The 20,353-nt window shown below is 34.7% G+C and overlaps 1 protein-coding gene across 44 annotated transcripts in view; it reads left to right on the top strand.

Annotated features, from left to right (window-relative positions):
* The window catches only part of bt (projectin protein bent), a 408,836-nt gene that overhangs the window by 75,038 nt on the left and 313,445 nt on the right, over positions 1-20,353 (top strand). For 38 of the 44 annotated variants that reach the window (XM_069837451.1, XM_069837450.1, XM_069837449.1 and 35 more), the window contains exon 3: positions 4,547-4,568. In XM_069837451.1, the coding sequence (XP_069693552.1) occupies positions 4,547-4,568 (22 nt within the window). Of the gene's footprint in view, positions 1-4,546; positions 4,569-4,700; positions 4,723-20,353 lie in introns of all 44 variants that reach the window. The other 6 variants (XM_069837452.1, XM_069837423.1, XM_069837454.1 and 3 more) reach the window with 1 other exon arrangement.

Genomic DNA, 20,353 nt, shown 5'->3' with positions numbered 1-20,353 from the left:
GAAAACTATTGCAATATTATTCTTCCTTTTCATGTAGATTTGTAATTGTTATAAATAAATATTGAACTTCTAAATGTTTCACAATGCAATTAGATCTACTGCTTTACAAATACAGAAGAATAGTCGTTCATGAAAATGAAATAGTAAGTACCTCTGCCTTCTCTCCTGTCCGAGCTATATACAGGATGGAAGGGGACCGATTCACAAAACTTTTGGAGGTGATTCTACATGTTAAATATTACAAAACTTTTATTACATTTTTCTTCCGATGAAGCATCGTTAAGCAGGAAAACAATGTCTTTGCCCAATGTTTGCAGCGATCTACTGCGGTAATGGCGAAGAGAAGTTGCTGATTGCTATACAAACAGATAGGTAAAATAATATGAATAGTTATTGTCTTCGGTCTTTTATTTTTAATTAAAACGTTTAGACAAGAATTTAAATTGAATAATTGCGAAAATCGTTAAAATAAATCTTGCAACATAGCACAGTGTCGCATGAGTACAGCAGAGGGGAAGGAGGAAGATAAGGGATGGGTGGCCGTGCTTGCTAGAGTTATTGCAGTAGCCGTGATGTTGCCAAATGCTTCATAGAAACTTCACGATTTCCTCTAAAACGATGAATGTTAGAAAAAAAACTTATATAGATTTTTCAAACCTCTCCTCATGATCTGTTACCAGTTTCTTCATTTTGACGCAGTGGTTACCTTCCACCTTGTATGTATTACGGACGATGACCCGACGAGTTTTGGCTTTGTTTCTAGTAATCTTCTCCAAGGACTCTTGTATCTGTCCCAATTTTTTATTATTTTGTCGAGAAGGAATGCAGGGCCTGAGAGTACACATTTACGTATCCAGACTAGTAAATATTTTCCGAAAAATAAAATCTATTTAATTTTCTCGAATTTCTTAGCTGTTAAGATGGTGTGTATTTTAGAAAGACATCCATGTACAATTTTTATGAGAAGGAGTTTTAAATGAGGTGCATAATACTGTACATAAAAATTTTCAGCAGAAGAATATTATTTATTTACATTACTTTTGTAATGTTAATGTTCGTGTAACGATTCGTACACATACCGTCAAGTGCCATTTATTTCTTTGAAGAAGTTTTCGATCTGCGACACCATTATGTAAAATAATAATTAATTTCTCTCCAACAAATTGCTTTGGAGACATACGCTCTACACCATTTCATTTGCAGTTTTAAGTTGTGCAGGAAATAACATTTAAAAAAGATAAATTTTTAGAAGTCATTTTCGAAATAAATCTCCATTTTGTGTTATTTTTTTAATAAAGTGGTTATGTTTCATGTTATTCATTGTCGGTTGAATCAACTCGTATACTCCATATTGCACACCAACAAAATCCGTCTAATAGATTCAACAGAAATTTATGGAAGTATGGGCCCTATACAAAGAGACAGCAAGTCGAAAAAAAGAATTTCAGAGAAATGTACACATCGATTTTTGCACCACCTTAAAAGTCCCTTTTTATATCTCCCATAATGTGAACATTTGTTCCAATTTAACATTAAATTCACTAAAATATGTTTTTAATTGTGTCTGTACTTTTTGGCAGAAGGGAAAAGAATTGTTTTTCACAGTCCTTAAAATCTGATTACATTGAAGAAGAAAACTTAATAAATCGTAAAACACCTTATGGGTAAAAGTGCTTTGTTACAGCTGTGTTCTATTTTGTTAGTTGCTCAAGGATAACAGACCTCGTCAGTAGTCAAGTCTGTGATTCATATAAATACTGTGACTTTCACTTTCATAGTGTCGAATATTGCAGACGTACCTAAATTAGAGTCCGCTGACAAGTTTATTTGTGAATGTGTTGCAGAATGAAATATTGCAGCTTTTACCGTTTCACCTTGAACTACTAACATTGCAGGCTTTGAAGTCGTACAGGAAATCGTATTTCAAGCAACATTAAATTTCTGAGCTATATTCTAGGGACTAGAGTGCCACCACTTCAAATCTTGCGTTTTAAATTATTTTGTGCGGTACCACAGAAGACTTTCAATTCCAACGCAGCGAATCTAATAAGAACTCGGATATGTCTTTGTGTTCTCCTGATACAATAGGAAGTCCTGTTAGCGAAACAATTTTAACTGCATTAATACGATTTTCAAACTGTCGCTGCGGTCTTGTTCGAGTTCGAAATAGTTTAATAGTTCCAGGAAATACGTCAAACGTGCCCTTACTTGAGGAGATTCGTAACAACGTTCACATTTATTTCTGAATTTATATCATACGTACTAATATTTGCACTCAAGTTCGGAATGAAATAAAATTTACTCGGAAGCTGTTAAATGTTGTATGACGTAATTCTTTTTTTCATAACCTTCAGATTATTTTTGAACTTGACATTGAGAAAGTTATAACGATTTCGAGTGTGTAAAAATTCTATGTTGTCCGCTTCACTGCGAAACTTTTCTCATTAAAGTGTGAATATCTAGTTTTCCTCTCTGAGTGAGATACATTTTGATGCTGTTAAGTACCGTCTTCTAACTCCTAATGTTGGATCCACATCCCAGTGAGAAAACATGTGAAACATATGGCATACAAATTCGAGTTAATCTACTGGCTTCTCACTACAAATATTATGGTTCGACAACCGATACATATGATATATGAAGCGATAGAAGCTTCCTTGAGGTACGTTTTCTCCAAGAACTTTCGTTTTGCTTATCATCGTCGTTCTTTTATTGCTCAATTATCGTCACAAAATTACCTCGTTGCACAGAATACCTTCTGTAATGTGAATATCGTTAAGTAAATTAAAGGTACCTTTTTAGAAAAGATCATGACGTCATTAGAGTGCTATTGTTTTCCAAGAAGGTGATTATTAATTTTATTATTACATGAGCATGGATTAGTAACAGAGTTGGAAATAAAATTGTTGCTTGTCTTATACTTAGGAATTATTTTATATATACTTATTTTCAACCCTCGGTAACCAATTTTGCTATCAAAATATATTTATTTTAATTTCTTGGCAATAGTTAAGTAACGTATGACTTACGAAACATAGAGTATCTGCACCATGTCAAGAAGAAAATTGCTGAGTATACATATTTCTGGTTTCATTTTCAGGGAAAAGTGAAATTTTATAATACAGTGGGCGATCATATTATTAGGATCACTTGACGAAAATCAGAAAATTCATCTTCCGTTTGTTGTCTTGGCAATAGTATTGTTGCTTTTCTTATTGGATATCATAAAGTACACATTTCACTAATGAAACATATCGCTTTCAACAATTGGAAACAAGCCGCCACTGTGGTCTAGTGGCTAAAGCATTAGTCTTATAATTCTATGGACCAGAATTCTATCCCCGGTGTACCTCCGATTCATAACCTCTGTTGGGCAATCTCGTGGTCCAGTAATACAGGAATTTTCTTCGCGAGCTCCAATTTCCCTGTGACATCCCTACAAATCATCTCATCTCATCGCGGGAGTAACGTATACCAGCATCCTATGGCGCACCCTGGGCAACGAGTCTGTCGATAAATTGGTCTATACAACCAACTTCATATGGGTGAATGACTGACAGTGGGATCTGTTTTTGAAACTCCATTGAAAATACTACTACTATCAAGTGGCCCTAATAATATGGTCACTCACTGTACCTCCCGTAGTCTGGGAGTAGCTTGTTCAGTAATACTCTGGCAATGTCTAGACTTTGTTTAAATTACAAATACAAGCCCACATTACGGTTCTAAGTATGTATTAGACTTCTGTGTACTCCTTTAGCTATAATTCTCATTTTATCACTGGACTGGTAATAGTATTATATTATAAGTTAAGTGGATTTTACAAATTAATACATCCTAAAAATGAAAGTATTGCACTGGCAAACTAAAAATAATCCAATGATATTATCCACAATTGTACATTTTGGAGCTAAGAATACAACTTAATGGTATGAAAAAAAGCACACTGTTTTATTTCGTTGTAAGTCTTGCAATCGTCAGCGAAGCCACTTAAGAGATATTTTAACTTCGATTATGTTTCAAGAAGTAAATAGTTTCCCCTATATAGAGTGCAGAAACTCAAAAGATGTGCATTGTCTGAACATATTTACAAATGTTAGTTTTCATGATTATGTCAGGAAACATGGATACAAAGAAACTACACTCGCTCAAGCAAACTTCATATTACAGACCCGGATTTCTATGCCCTTGGATCTGTGCTATTGTACTACCAATGAAATGCGGCGTGCATTAAACAATCTTCGTGTAATAAATACCTATGCCGAAACTACGTCATATTCATATACACGTGTTTCATGGTCGTGTTATGGAAACCCTGGTAAATACGTGTACATTCTCTGCAGTTGGTCGCTGATCAGGACTGCTGTATGCAGATGTTTGAATAACGCGCGCTACTCTTAACTATCAAAGTAATGTCTGCCGTCCGAGAAAGTTGTTACTCTATGTCCATGTTTCCTGATAATATACTTTATGTATAAGAATTAAGGAGTCTGTTCTAAGCTGATTCAGGCTACACGATATTGATTACCACATCTTTTTATTTCAGCCGTCGATGAACCGCGAGAGAAGTAAGTACACACAAACGCTTAGACACACCCACCTGCTTAACACTAACACAGACGCTTAAACTAGTGCTCTGCTTTGTAACCTGTAGCCAACGCTTTCTCACTCTCGCTTTCTTTGTTCTTGTTTGTTTGCAGCTACCGAGCAAGAGAGGGCGAGGTAAGTGCTTCAGCTTAAACCTGATTGTGTGTAAAATGTTGTCTTATGTGTTACCTCTGTTACAGTGTCTAATTCCTAGCATCGCTAGAGAGAGCAGTAGAATAATTGTTCTATAGAAAAGTACCACCTCAATTTCTCCAGCAGTTTTCCTAAGTCGCAGTGTCCAGAAACGCTTTAACATGCGATTTTTCTTTTATATAATTTTGATGTAGTGATTTGTTATTCACTCACATATAACTGAATTTCCTTTCCCTACTTACAAACCATAACAAACAACAAATACCAAATTTTTCACTAAAAATATTAAAAATTGGTAAAAAAAATTAACATAATATTATTTAGGAAGATCTCCTGGAAAGGACAAGTCCAAAATAATAAAAATGAACGTCAGGTCGTAACACCCTGTTCCGAAATATCGTTCTTTAGTGATATAAATAATATTCAAGATATCATTTATATTCTGTTACCGTTCTTTAGCGTTATAAATAATATTCAAGTTATGTATATATGTTATCATTCTTTAGCGATATAAATAATATTCAAGCTACCATTTACATTTTGTTGCTATTCTTTCGCGTGTAAATAATATTCAAGTTGTAGGCCCTAATTTTATTTTGTTGTCGTTCTTTATCTATATAAATAATATTCGAGTCGTCATTTATATTCTGTTATCGTTCTTTACTGATATAAATAATATTCAAATTATCATTTATATTCTGTCATCGTTCTTTAGTGATATAAATAATATTCTAATTATCATTTACATTCTATTATCGTTCTTTAGCGTTATAAATAATGATATTTAAGTTATTATTTTATTTTGTTATCGTTCGTTAGCTATATATATATATATATATATATATATATAATATTCTAGTTATCATTTGTGTTCTGTTACTGTTCTTTAGCGATATAAATGATATTCAAGCTATCAGTTGTATTCTGTTGTCATTCTTTAGCGATATAAATAATAGGCCTATTCAAGTTATCATTTATATTCTGTTGTCATTCTTTAGCGATATAAATAATATTCAAGTTATCATTTATATTCTGTTGTCGTTCTTTAGCGATGTAAATAATATTCAAGTTATCATTTATATTCTGTTATCGTTCTTGAGTGATATAAATGATATTCAAGCTATCATTTGTATTCTAATATTGTTCTTTAGCGGTATAAATTATATTCAAGTTATCATTTATATTCCGTTATCATTCTTTTGCGATATAAATAATATTCAATGTATCATTTATATTCTGTTATCATTCTTTAGCGATATAAGTAATATATATTTAATGTTAGATTTGAAGCAATACAGTTGCATAATACTAGTGTTAGTTGTTTCTTCTTATGTTATTACATTATACTATCCCGTAACACAATAAAATGAAAAGGAGTAACGAGGATTTGAACCTGAGACGTTGACATCTAAATTCCGACGTTCCGACATTCTTCCGACTGAGCTACGGGGACACAAGTGAAGAAGCATATGCGGAAAAATTGGCTCAATTCCCATTCAAGACGTTCTGTTGATTTCTGGAAGCCTGATGCCTGGGATAACGTGACTGAGAACTTAAAAGACTAATCGATTCCATGCCCACTCGACTGCAAGATGTGATCGAGATGGGAGGAAGTTGGACTAAATATTCAATCGTGGCCTTTTGTTTTGTTTTTTGAACTTTTAATTGTTTGAATGTTCTAAGTCAGACGCCAGTACGTTTGTTTCATTTAGTATTATAGTATATAGTAGTATACATATTTATTTAACCTCGTAGAGATAATGCCATCAGGCTTCTCTTCCCCTCTACCAGGAGATTACAACTACAATATTAAGAATTCAATAACATTTGAAGAGTCCACTGCAAGAATGATGGATGTCATTTTCTTGTCGAAAATGAAACCAAGACAGTCAATGCATAACTTAAGACATATAGAATGTACATACAGAGTTATATGGCATTAACACTGATAGTCATTGTCCAATAATGATCGGAAAATCACAGTTAAGCTTTGAGCGCTAAGCATTTCAAACTTTCAATTGCTTCTCTTGAAAAATGTATTCCAAATGACATCCATCATTCTTGCAGTGGACTCTTAATTTATAATTACAATTAATATTAAATTTATAGTTACAATAAAAATCAAAGTACTAAAAGATTACCTGATTAATAAAAGCTAGACAATTTATTATGGGGGAAACAAATGACAATTGCAAAGAATGTTTTATAATACCGTAAAGAATTTGCAGTTTGAAATGTTGACAAACAAAGAAACAAATGCTAGAGAAGTGATAAAAAGCAAGTGATAGGGAAGTGATAAAATTGTAGCAATAAACAACCATGATTGATTGAAACACATTCTTTGGCACCGTTTTATTTTTCAAAAGTAGTATGACGTAGTAAAAGTTTAATAGAAAAAGACAGTGTTCCCAGTATGATCACTGTTTCACTCGATAAGCATTGTCCGTATGATTTTGATTTTTACTCTTATCATAAGAGAAGCTGATAAGAAATTATTTATCCCTTGCAGATTTTTAAATAAAATGAACTTTTTCCTTGCAAATAAATGAAAAGTATAACACTATCATTCTTTCCTGCCATTAGGAAGTCTGGCCACCCAACTGCAGTAACTAAGGGACGGATTGCTGCTGTTTAGACCGAGTTCTTGTGTCTATTTGTAAATGAGCTGACCCCAAACTACGCAGTCTTTCAGCCTGATTTTTAATTAACGATGCTGTTAGTTACAAAGTGTATAATGCAATTAGATATTTAATTTATTTTAATGTTTTCTATTACCCCCTTCAATCTGCACAGTTATATCACTCCAACCTGTATATTGTACGGTGTTAAAAATTTTGTATAACTTAACTGTGAAAATATAGCTCAACTAACCTGATTGTTCATTGCAAATAAAATTACAGAACTTTAATAGAAATGACTATCACAGTATTAATATCCTTTATTTAAGAGGAGGATTGATCGAACCACTGCCACCTTTTTGTGTCAATATTTCGTTTTATTAATTAGTTGAAGTACTTTATCGCAGTCAGTTGTTTACATATTTTTTTTTTTTTTTCAAATTATAAATTTCATATTTACAATAAGGATGATAATTGCATTTTGTGATCTCAAATCATCGCAGTAACGAGAGAGCTCCTGTACATAGCAGATTCATGTATTATCTCCATCGGTTTACTAGAAAGAAGAATCTCAAAGCCATATGTTAGCTGCCAAAATAGTGCTGTTCATAGCTGAAACAACGCATACTTTGAGTTGCATTGTGTCTCGCCGGTGAATCATGGTACAGTCCGTACTGTTCCTATTCTCAATAAACACGTCTAGACAGTAGACGGCCCGGATGAGCAGCAGTGATGCTATCGTATTCGAGATGAGAGTTTCTATCCTTGAGACCATCTATTCTGAAGACTCGTAAAAATCTCGCCAGTCTCTATAGAGATATAATAGCATGATAAATGCAACTGCTTGCACCCAAAGTCCTTAGGTTTCCTTAGGTAGTGTGTCTTCGACCATCACGTGTCACCAAAGAGACTTAAGAGTCACTCTCATTTGGAAATAGAACTGATTTCTCAAGCACGATATCTAATTGCTTAATAATGCAAACTGATTTGCGTTAAATATGCCAAAGTGTTGGACTCCATTCTACTTATTCTTGATATTTTGAAATTTATCCCATAGTTATTCGATATTGCTTGCATGATTAATACTCTTTCCCGTGAGTTATTCTTTCAAGATCAAGTTGAACTCCTATTTCATTTCTGTCCTTCAAATAGAATATTGTTTTCCATTTTAATATCTAGTAGGCATTAAACTTATTCCCAAATCTTCATCACGGTTAATTAAACTGCACTACGATTTCAAATATTTTCACAACTATCGGTGTCGTCATTGTCTATTTCAAGCTTTGGAAACTGGCAATTTCGATCTTCTGTCTTTCGAATCCAAACTAGACAGGTTATAATAACAGTGGGACTTCCTGTACACGTGTTCTACATGGAATAAGGCTATCGCAGAGACACGAGTCGCACATCCATTCACTTAGAAAGAGAAATAAATGTGGATTTCCTTTTGCCTAATCAAAACTTTTGAGCTGAATTTTCAGCCAAACACGCTGTTATTTGAGCCACAACGAAGGTAGCCGAAAGATTATAACAATCCTGATTAGTTTAATCTTCTGCAAACTTGAAAAGCATTTTAAAAGATGCTAAACAGTTTGCACAGTTGTGACAGAACTTACGGGAGCAGGAATTTAATAACTTATTGAAATGAGTGAAGATTTACTTTGTGAGTTCAAGGAAATTATACAAGACGACATAGTGTTCCACATTGAAAAACTAAGGGCCGTGTCGAATGAAAATCGTTTTTATACTCAAGTATTTGTTGTTTTTTTAGTCATAAGTAAAACCAATAACGCGTCACTCGTGAGGTAACTAAGCCAGGAGATAATAGGTAGGGTGGCTATTTCCTTTCCCCCTTCATTGCATATATCGCTGACTAGTAACACATTTCACTAATCAGACTTCAGATGTATAAAAACATTATTGTTCTTCCTCTGACACATATCGTCAAGTGAGATGTATTGACTGGTAATATCGGGATATCATTTTATTTTTACTAACATTTCTAATATTAACCTGGATTAACCTTTAGATTAACGGCTGATAACCGGAAACACCGTTTGCTACCCCCTTCCACGACTGGGGTTCGATGATACTGATGTAATATACAAACAAATCACTTTACTACGTATAGGAGGGAAGAAAAGTAGTTCATCCATTTATGTAAACTAGGAAATATCGCGATTTTGAGTTTGATAATTTTCATTAGGTTTTTGTTTAATCGAAATACAGTACTATATTAACAATAAGTGTTTTTACTCACGAACTGGGCTATCCATGCTAACGTATTCATTACGCAGTGTATATTATATTGTCTACAGCACATTAGCATACAATATAGAGAATGAAGTTAAATTTATAAATAAACATAATATGGATATTTAAACACATTTTTTAAAATGGTGGCCGTTCATTTCGATACTGGCTTCAGTTCTTTTGTGCATATTATCACACTATAGACTATTGTACCTAATTTCAATTACCAATTTCGACCTTTGTACTAGTAACTCATGTTGGAATAATTCTGTACCTACTCTATAAAAGAGTACCTTACGTACTGTAAATTCAATTTTCACTTCTGCCCGATCCAAAAAGATGCAATTACTCAGACATGCTATCTACTGTCCGTCCAAGTGGTTATGTCGCAGGATCATAGAAAGGGAGAAATCACGTGACAGTTAATTACTTAACTAGGCCCTTTTATTTGTTATTTTAAACAGTTGTGTAATATTACGTAGACGTCCAATTCCTAACAGAAATTAATGTTTTCAGAAAAGAGCTACGACAACCCAGCCACTAGCCTTTACAGAAGGACAAGCAGAAGCGGGTGGGGGAAACCGGGATGCGACGTAGGCAAACGGACCTGTGCAAAGTACCTGTGCGAAAGTATTGAAAGCTCTTTCGTCGCTGGAAAACGCGAACATATTTCTGAAACGTACTGTACTCACTCAGCACTGTTTACTGTGACCGTACGACTTTGACTGCATATACGGCCTTGGTTCTGTGTGAAAGACAGGTGGAATTTTACTGGTAGAAGGGTGGGAGTGAAGTACATTCAAGAACTCAGGTACAATAAAAATTTAAGTAAAAATAAAATGATGTCCCTGTAGATTTACAGTACATATCAGCCAGAATCTCAATCAGAAGTAGCTCAAGTAGAACTGTGACCAATTGTGACAATTTTAAGTAAAAGATTTGACTGTAAAATACAGATTTGTTTGATTATTAACACTCAGATTTACAGGCCGTGAAGACATTGCGTGGGCTCTTAGTTTGGCATTGCGGAGAGTTTCGTATTTAAAGTTGGTTCAATTTTAGATCGGAGTTCATTATCTCTGTGTGAGGATGATTGACTAGAGTGACGGCTAGACAGTTCGGTAGATAAGATGGAGAAAGTATTAAAGAATTTTCCGCAGAGGATTTTAATTGGACTTCTTTAGTTGATGGTGAAAAGGAATAAAAAATATTTACTACGTTACTAAGATTGGATCCTTCTTAGTCTGTAGGTAAAATATCTGGGTGAGAGAAGAAGGGCTATTCGAAAAGTCATTCACCTAACTCAAGCATCGCAAAATTGTTTTTCGTGAAACAGCGCCTGAACTCTGACGTAAGTTCCACATGACAACACCCTTCTTCAAGCTGAACTCCTTCCTCTAGCGTTGTATATACTGTCAGAAGTGGCTTATTCTGTTATCCAGTACTATCTGAATAGTGATTTGGCGTTCATAATAGATATTTCTGAACAGCTGAACAAACTAAACTACCGGCTTCAAGGATGTGACCAGAACATATTTGACATGTTGTATGACGCTGTGAAATCTTTTCCCATGATGATAAATGTTTCAATAGTGCAATTGAAAAAGAAAAACGAGTTTCATCATTTTTATTGTCTGAAGTCACTTTCAAATGTTTCTGATTCAAGAATAAATTAATACTGCCACATCCTGGAAATATTACTTTCAGAATTTAGAGATAGACGGTTTTGTGATTTTATAAACAAATGGAAATTGGTTTCTCTCTATCGGAAATCCCTTTTAACACACCCATTCTGAATGTACGACCAGACTTATAATTTGAGGTCGCTGATCTCCAAAATGACACCTTTGTGAAAATCAAGCATAAGAATTGTATTGGTTTAGATGTATTTAAAAATACTGACTGCTCTAAATATCCACGTCTTAGTTCATTTGCTGCTACAGTCGCAACTATGTTCGGTTCTACGTATATTTGTGAACATTTTTTTTTTAATTATGAACATATTAAAATAAAACAGGACACACTTAACAGATGTCAGCATTCGTGCACAATTGGCAGTGGCTACTCCTAATTTTGAGATCTTACCGAATGGGAATATTCTAATCAAAAATAAAAGAATTCAGATGAAAGTAACATAATCCTAAAAATGCATTCATTTCCTTTTTCTCTTGTTACTTTGTTATGAACACGGAAGGCAGTGACGATCACAAATCGCCTCTGCTGTCTACCTTACTGTTACCGATACTACCCACCCCCTGGCGTCACTTTGTGTGTACAGGGTAGTATTTATATTGCGTCATGAATTTGTGACGTTTTGCGATGTCTGACCTAACTGTTACGACTCCAATGACTACGAGTCTACTTTTCGCCTTGAATTCTCTGCTGAGGATGAAGATAGAGCAAATTTAAATTTTGAAACGTTGTGAACTGTCTGGTATTTCATTTTTATGTAATGTACCAGCAATGGAAAAAGTCCAGTCCGAATCTGTTTCGGATAGGAGATTTAAATTTTGCATAGGAAGGGAAATATCCAGTATATTTTGTCTGGAGCGCTCCCCTTCAGGAACAGAAGTATTTCACGTGCTGTAAGTCATCGACACGAACTCTCAGCTTTAGGTTACTTCTCTTCCGATTGTAGTAAATGCTAAACATTTTATCTCTGCCCAAAATCTATCGTCTTTGGATACAATCATACATCTACTGGCAGGCACGGTAACCACTCGACAACAGAGGATTACTTGAGTAGACATTGGAGACCACTTCATTTAATTTATGTGAATTTATTACGAAAGAGTCAATTTAGTCCTACCTCTGATTTTGAGCGATTCCTGGCTTAAATTGATAGGCCAGGTTCCATTTCCGCAGACATCCATCATGTAACGAATTTTTCTGTATATAGGGGAGAGTCGGGTAGTATCGGACATCGGGTAATATCGGACAGTGAGTTTCTTTCATCTACCACACGATGATAGTACCTGATTGACATGGTTACGTTTCTGTGATGTCGCATAGAGAAACGTAACCATGTCATTCAGGTACTACCATATGGTGGTAGATGAAAGAAACGCACTGTCCGATATTACCCGATGTCCGATACTACCCGACTCTCCCCTAACTGCATGACTTCATCTAAGCCATCCCTGTGCATAAAGGGGAAGGGAAAAGGAATAGAGATAATTCCCCACATGTTCTTTTCGCTTACATATCTTCATAAACGAACGCATAGTAAGGCACTGTGCATCAGTGGTGGATTTTAGCCGACCAGCGAGAGCCCAAAGCTGTGATACCTGCCTTACACAACCTGTTACTCAGTAATGTTTACCTTTATTCCACTCACACTAAATAGCCACGCAATTGGAGCAACATCTTTAAATAATCAATTAAAATATATTCGAAATCCAAATTTAATTTATGTGTAATTCGATGATGTTCGGGTTAAGGGCGTTAAGTCAGTTTTTGTCTAAATGAAGTTTTGCTCCCAAGGTGAATACGCAAGTTAAATTCTACAAATGTGTCTGCAAGAAACAAAATAATACTAGCAGTTGATGCGTTTTATTTATGTAAAAATTATTTGCAATAATGATCCGACGTTTAATTTTCATTTATCTCAAAACTCATTTTTATTCCTTACACTTAAGTATTTGTTACAGTTTGAGTATCTTTCTTAGGAGATATACAAGGAATGCATTTTTATAGTCATTTATGACTGGAAAAGTGTTAAGTATTACAGTTTTCATCACCCCACATCCCCGGGTGTAAGATTACGTCACCCTGAACCTATCCGTTTTTATAGATTGTATAGTACATGTCAATATGCATGGATGTGTGCGTTTTGTGTGAAGTTGTTTGTTGTTTGATGTAAGTGTTCTTGTACCTGTTTGTGTAACTTGCTTTAATTTTGTTCTTCTGACGCAGAAACTATTGTTGTACGTAAGAATGATACACTATTTAGTTGTGCACATTTCCTTCCAATGTACGCGAAGGTGGTAAAGAACTGAAAAGAACTGTGACTCATACGGAAGCCTAGACATTGCCCCATTATTTCCCGATAGACGCTAAATATTTGCTGTGTTTTATTCTTACGAAATGTACCTTGACTGTGAGAGGCACACTGTGGCACTGCTGAGTCATTGAACAAAATGTGGTGAAAAGTAAAAATAAACAATATCGTGTACATTTCACGTATTTTTCCACTTCACATTTACACATTACTTCGTATACTGGAAGGCGAGTTGTTTCTGTCAGTAGCGCCATACATTTCGTGCTGAAAGACTCTGGATTTAAATCAGGCAAAGGAGTGATTTTGCACTTCACCACATAGTTAGCTAGTGTTATAGGAGGTCGGGTCCCACGCCGTAACATCGTGGTCTAAGGGCTATACTACACGAACGTTAAAAATGTTGCGTTGACAGGCGTTGGTAACGTGTGAAAAATGTGCAAACTACACGTTGCGTAGTTGCGTTGACAGGCGTTGGTAATGCATGAAAAATGTATAAACTACACGTTGCGTTAGGGACGCTGTGTTTTGTTTCAGAACTGCAATGGATGTTATAACGGTTGCATATGTAGCTCTGCTATGTGTTCAATTTCTAAGTCTGTCTCAAAAAAAGAGGAAAAGGAGATGGTGAATTCATCCCGCAAACATTAAGAGACTTTCGACAGGAAAGTTTTATACTGTACTGCATTTGAAGATCACCGATAGTATCTCGACAAGTTTTTTTCCCTATTACAGAATGTCAATAAAAAATTTTGATGATCTTTTGAATTTAATTTCTCATTAAATTAGGAAAACTGATACTGTAATGAGGAAATCAGTTCGTCCTGTCGAAAAGCTGATTGTAACATTGAGGTAAGTAATAAAATTTGCCTTAATTTGTAATGATTATATTTTTATTTTATGCATAATATGTTGAAAATTAAGAACATTACAAGCTGCAGAAATCAGTACTGACTGAAATTAACAATGAACTCAGAATCATTTAAACCATCGGCAATAACACTCAACGGCGACTCTGACAATTGGGACATTCTTGATGTTGCCCGTTGCTCGACACTTCAGAAACTTTGAAACGGGCTTCAATTGCAAGCTCTGGAGGTAAATTGTCCATGATTTTGACAAATGATAACAGGAAAGCTTTGTTTCCATCCTTGTCATTCTCTCTGTCTTGTATTTGTATGCTCACGCTCTCTGATAATATATTTGTAATATCCCTTGTTGCAGTTACCAGAATATTTTTAGATTTTTCTTTTCTTCCTGCCCCTGTCGAGCGAAGAGATGGTCCCGATTTTGTTTGGGTATCGTTTGCATTACTCTCATTACCCGAAGTAGCCTGAGAAATAATACCATCCGGTATGTCTTCTTGTTTAGGTGGAGGTATATTCGAAATGGTTTCATTCTCACCAAAAGTAGGTAGTAAAAACTGCATTTGTTTCACAATATCCAGTCTGTTGTTGACGTTACGTTGGTGACGCACATGTAGTATGAATACGTTTGCAAAAGATGGCGTTGCCAACGCAGACCTCTGCGTTGAAACTTCCCAACGTCGAAGCAACGCAACCAAACGCAGCACTTTTAACGCTTGTGTAGTATAGTCATGCAATTATACAAGCGATCATATTACCAAAAACTAAGTTCCTATAAAAGAACGTTGTCAACGCAACGTTTTTAACGTTCGTGTAGTATAGCCCTAAGGCGTCATGCATGGAATCGCGTTAAGAAATGCACACTGATTCGAGTGCTCATAGGAAACGAATTTTTATTACATTTCGGTCAATATATGGGACCGGTGCCCACCCAGCATAGTGATGATTTTGGAAAGCTACGATAGATAGTTAAACCCTGTTTCCAAAACCTGCTGTAACGGTTGGAGTTATCACCGTGCTCATCACTCACAACCCCCGTACTGGTTTGATGATCATTCGTCCCTGCTGATTCATGTAAACGTAAGCATAGGCGGAGAGAGAACCGTTTGCTTTGGGGGGGGGCAAAGCAAAACCATAGAATCTCCATATAACAGGGTTATGGGGGACATCATTTACCTCCTCCCCCTGTTATAGCTTCACCATGGTATAGTATATCGGAATATGATCATTTAATAAAGGTATTTTCTGGGGGTGTGTTTCTTACAGTGTTACATCCATATCCGCGATGTTTCGGACCGAGTTGTATCTACTATAGAGCTACTATAAATTATAATAGGACATAACTTAAAACAATCTCTTTATTTTTCTCCCTCGTACAAAAACACATGGATACATCAATAAAACTACGTAACAGTGCTAACAGAAACTTTTTTATATTAAGCTTACCTTCCTGAATCCTGAAGATATCATAGGAAATGTAAATTCTTATTACTTTAATTAATCTTGTTGTCAAGTTTACACATTATACCGGGATCACTTTCCTTTTTTCTGCATTGTTGTGCAGTATGTCATTCATACATCTTCAAATGTCGGCCTGAATACCTGCAGACTTCTAACACTTGAGTACAGGCTGTTACAAAAGAAACAATACAACACTTCCATTCCTCAAATGAGGTATAGGAATTCTTAAACATTCAGAAATTTAAAATAAATATTATAGTCCAGACACATTATCTGAAGATATTAATTCATCAATTTAAGCGCAGAAACTTCATCATAAATAAAAGCAAAAACGATCTTTTGAATTCAATATTTTCTAACGTTAATAGAAAAAAAAAAGAGTTCAGATAAGTTTGGAGGGGACAGTGCCCCCCAACCCTCCCATAACTCCGCCTATGAACGTAAGAACAGCAATTGGTTGGTTGGCCTTGGTTTTACATGAGCTGTTGCGACACGAATTATTTATTTGCAGGCTGCCGGAACGTGGTGTTATAGTTTCGAGATTTAAACGTCATTGTAGCGCTACCTCTCTGCCTCCTCTGTCTCAGTGCTATATAAAAGGGGCATTTAACCTTTTAATAGTTAAGTCCACCGCTGTGGTGTAACGGTTAGCATGCTTGACGTCAAAATATCGGGTCCGGGTTCAAATCCTGGTTGGAACAAGTTACCTGGTTGAGGTTCTTCCGAGGTTTTCTCTCGATCTATTAAGAGGAAATGCTATCCACCGCTGTGGAGTAACGGTTACCATGAATGACCGTGAATGAGCGGTCCCGGGTTCGAATCCTCGTTGGGACAAGTTACCTGGTTGAGGTATTTTCCGGGGTTTTCTCTCAACCCAATAAGAGAAAATGCTGGGTAACTTTCGGAGGTGGACCTTGGACTCATTTCCCAGGCATTATCACCTTCATCTCATTCAGACGCTAGAGAACTATAACAGTTGATAAAGCGTCATAAAATAATCATTAACAAAAAAAAAAGAGAAAATTCTGGGTTACTTTCGGCACTGGACTCTGGAGTCATTACGCTGGCATTATCACCTTCATTCATTCGGAAGCTAGATAACCACAGCAGTTGAAAATGCGTCGTAAAATAACCAATTAAAAATACTTTATTAACAGCAGTGCTGTTGCATAAAGTCTCTCATGAGCTATTCATAATAAAGTGCCTCTGCTGCTTGGGTTAGGAGCTGAATGCTAATGTTTACAGAATACTAGATTAAAACAAAAGTTAGTCTTGTATCCTATAAGCAATGGTCTTTTCATTAATGCATAAAGTATTAAACAGTTTTATAGTCAAAAATATTTAAACGCGAAACGTTTATGCTCGAGGGCCAACTGGAAAAAAATTATAGAAATCTCAGCATCTAACTTCAATTGCGTAGGAAAGGAAATGACTTGTCACATTATTCTGATGTCACTTGGTTATCAACGGATCAGACGCTTACATTGATATGGCGTTCGATAGACGGCTAAATTTACTTTCTTATTTGTATTTCCTATCTATTTTATCATAGACCCATACTAACGGCTCTCCAGTAAACCAATCAAGATGAAACGCCATAATACGAATTTAATTTTTTGCAGATATATGGCATACATTCAATAAAACAAGAAAGGAAATATAATCAATAATAAAACACATAAATTGCATTACATTTATTTTACTTGTAATCCTTATAAATAAAAACAACGTCCATAAAAATCTAAGGACCGAATTCGTAGCAAGAACTTATGAGTGGAATGCTTAAGTTATAAGTGATAAATGAATTATATTTGTTTCCATTTCATAAACAACACTTATAGAACATCTACTCATATAATTAATGACAAGTTCGCAAGAAGATATATGGCAGCATTGCACTCTGTAATGTCACGAATTTTTGGATCTGTTTTTTATTTGTTACTGGACAAGCAGAGCATGGATCAATTATTATCAGTGTATATTTGAGTTCATCTTTGTAAATAATTATTACAGCCTGCTGCTTTAACCCAATATTTTGCCTAAGGGGAAGCATTTCACAGACCAAGAAAGGCTTCATCTGCAGGATTTGGTATTTAAAACAAAGATACAATAGAAAACAAATTGATAATGTATCTATCTTAAAAGGAAAGATATACTGGAGAAGAGAAGAAGATTAGCTTGGAATTGAATGTCAATTCTGAAAGCAATTAATTAAAGTTAATAGTCACTAAAATTTTACATTATAAAAGTTTGATAGTTAATACTGATGCAAATTATTGTAAATACTCAACTGACATGAGAAATCTTAGAGCATTATGAAAGATATTCAGATAGTCAATACAATATGATATAATATAATATTGTTTTATTTTATGTTCAGTCTAATTGACATATCACAATTTTAAAAAAATTAGTGACATTTACAAGTAAATGATCATTGGTATTATGAAACTTAAGAAAACATTTTCGCCCTTCGGGCATCATATAAGACAGACAGGTCAGCTACAATTTTATTTATATATTAAATGTTATATCTGTATTTATATTTTAGATCGTTAATCATCACAAGTTTATCTCAAATAGTTGGTTCAACATTATATTATAGGTTGTGTTTTAACTAGTTTGTACAGATTCCACAAGACACAAAATGTACAAGATATTGTAATGCCTGATGAAGCAATTTCTTATGTCATAATTTAAATATAAGACAGACAGGTCAGCTACAATTTTATTTATATATTAAATTTTATACCTTTATTTATATTTTAGATCGTTAATCATCACAAGTTTATCTCAAATAGTTGGTTCAACATTATATTATAGGTTATGTTTTAACTAGTTTGTACAGATTCCACAAGACATAAAATGTACAAGATATTGTAACGCCTGATGATGCCCGAAGGGCGAAAACGTTTGCTTAAGTTTCATAATACCAATGATCATTTACATATGTAAATGTCATTAATTTTTTTAAATTGTGATATGTCAATTAGACTGAACATAAAATAAAACAATATTATATTATATCATGACATGAGAAAGTTGCACAGAACTTCAAAGAAATTATAATTTTCATAAGGAGAGAGATTAATGACGCCAAAACGTTTACATCAGTCCATTTGTTGAAACGAAAGCGCTTCTTGAATTGCTGTTCATTATATGCGTTATATACGTCTAAGGAATTCTGCATATCCCTAATATATAATTATGGTTCTTATTTGAGGAACATATGCCCAGCATAAAATTCAACATATTCTGCAAACTGATCATTATTATTATTTTCCAATATTATTTTCTGGCCAGACTAGTTCTTCAGAAAACAAGAATAATGATGATGATGATGATGATGATAATAATAATAATAATAATAATAATAATAATAATAATAATAAAAATTTCGCATAATTTTAAGTTGGACATATGCTCCCCAAACAAAACGATATATTAGGGATAAGCAGAATTCCTTAGACGTATATGATGAACAGCAATTCAAGAAGCGTTTTCGTTTCAACAAATGAACTGCTGTAAGCATTTTGACGTCTTTAATAACAGAGATTGACCTCCTAGCTCACTTACTGGGATGAGTGATCACTTATTTGATCACTAAATTATAAGTGAGGGGACAACTATGAATTGTAAATAAGTTTGAGTACTGAATAATTTCAAGGGAAGAATTCTTCCGGTCCCGGATATCGAACTCAGGACATTTGGCTGAGCGCGCCAACGCTCTACCGACTGAGTTACCCAGAAACTGTACCAGGCATCGGCTCAAATTTTTCCTTTATATCCACATACCTCAATTGCACTGACAAGATGTCAAAGACCTAACACTAAGTGCACACACACGCTGTGTGACTTCATTTGTGGTTTTCTGTTAACGAACAGTGACTATATTATGCACATCTGGCTTTCTTCAGATATAGCTCCTGTGAAGCTGACTTGGATAATTTCAAGAGATACCCGGTCCCAGAACAATTTTTCCTTTCAAATTATTGAAATCAGCTTCACAGGGAGCTGTATCTGAAAGCCAGATTTGCAAGTTTGAGTGCTGATGTAAGTATCCCTCATTTTTAAGTGTTCACTATGAATTCGGTCCTATATCACAATATAACAATAACACCCAATCGAGAGCATAAACGTTTCACGCAATTTTGGAAAGCCTTTGCATCTCATATGGCAATTTTAAGAATTTTCCGTTCCTTTGAATTAAACGTTTTGGGACATAGGTCTACAATTAGTTATCTCTATTAATTTGGTATATTTTAATAATGAAACAAAATTAAATCATTAGATACAACTTGCAATAGGGCATCAGTATGACAAAACACTAGTTACATTGTTAATATTAACGCGAAAATTTAAATTCTCGTGTTCATAATTCAATAATAAATTGACTAGCAGATATCTAATATGGAAAT

This window comes from Periplaneta americana, chromosome 10, assembly GCF_040183065.1.
Source record: "Periplaneta americana isolate PAMFEO1 chromosome 10, P.americana_PAMFEO1_priV1, whole genome shotgun sequence".
NCBI lineage: Eukaryota > Metazoa > Arthropoda > Insecta > Blattodea > Blattidae > Periplaneta > Periplaneta americana.
This window is presented reverse-complemented; position numbering and strand designations above follow the sequence as displayed.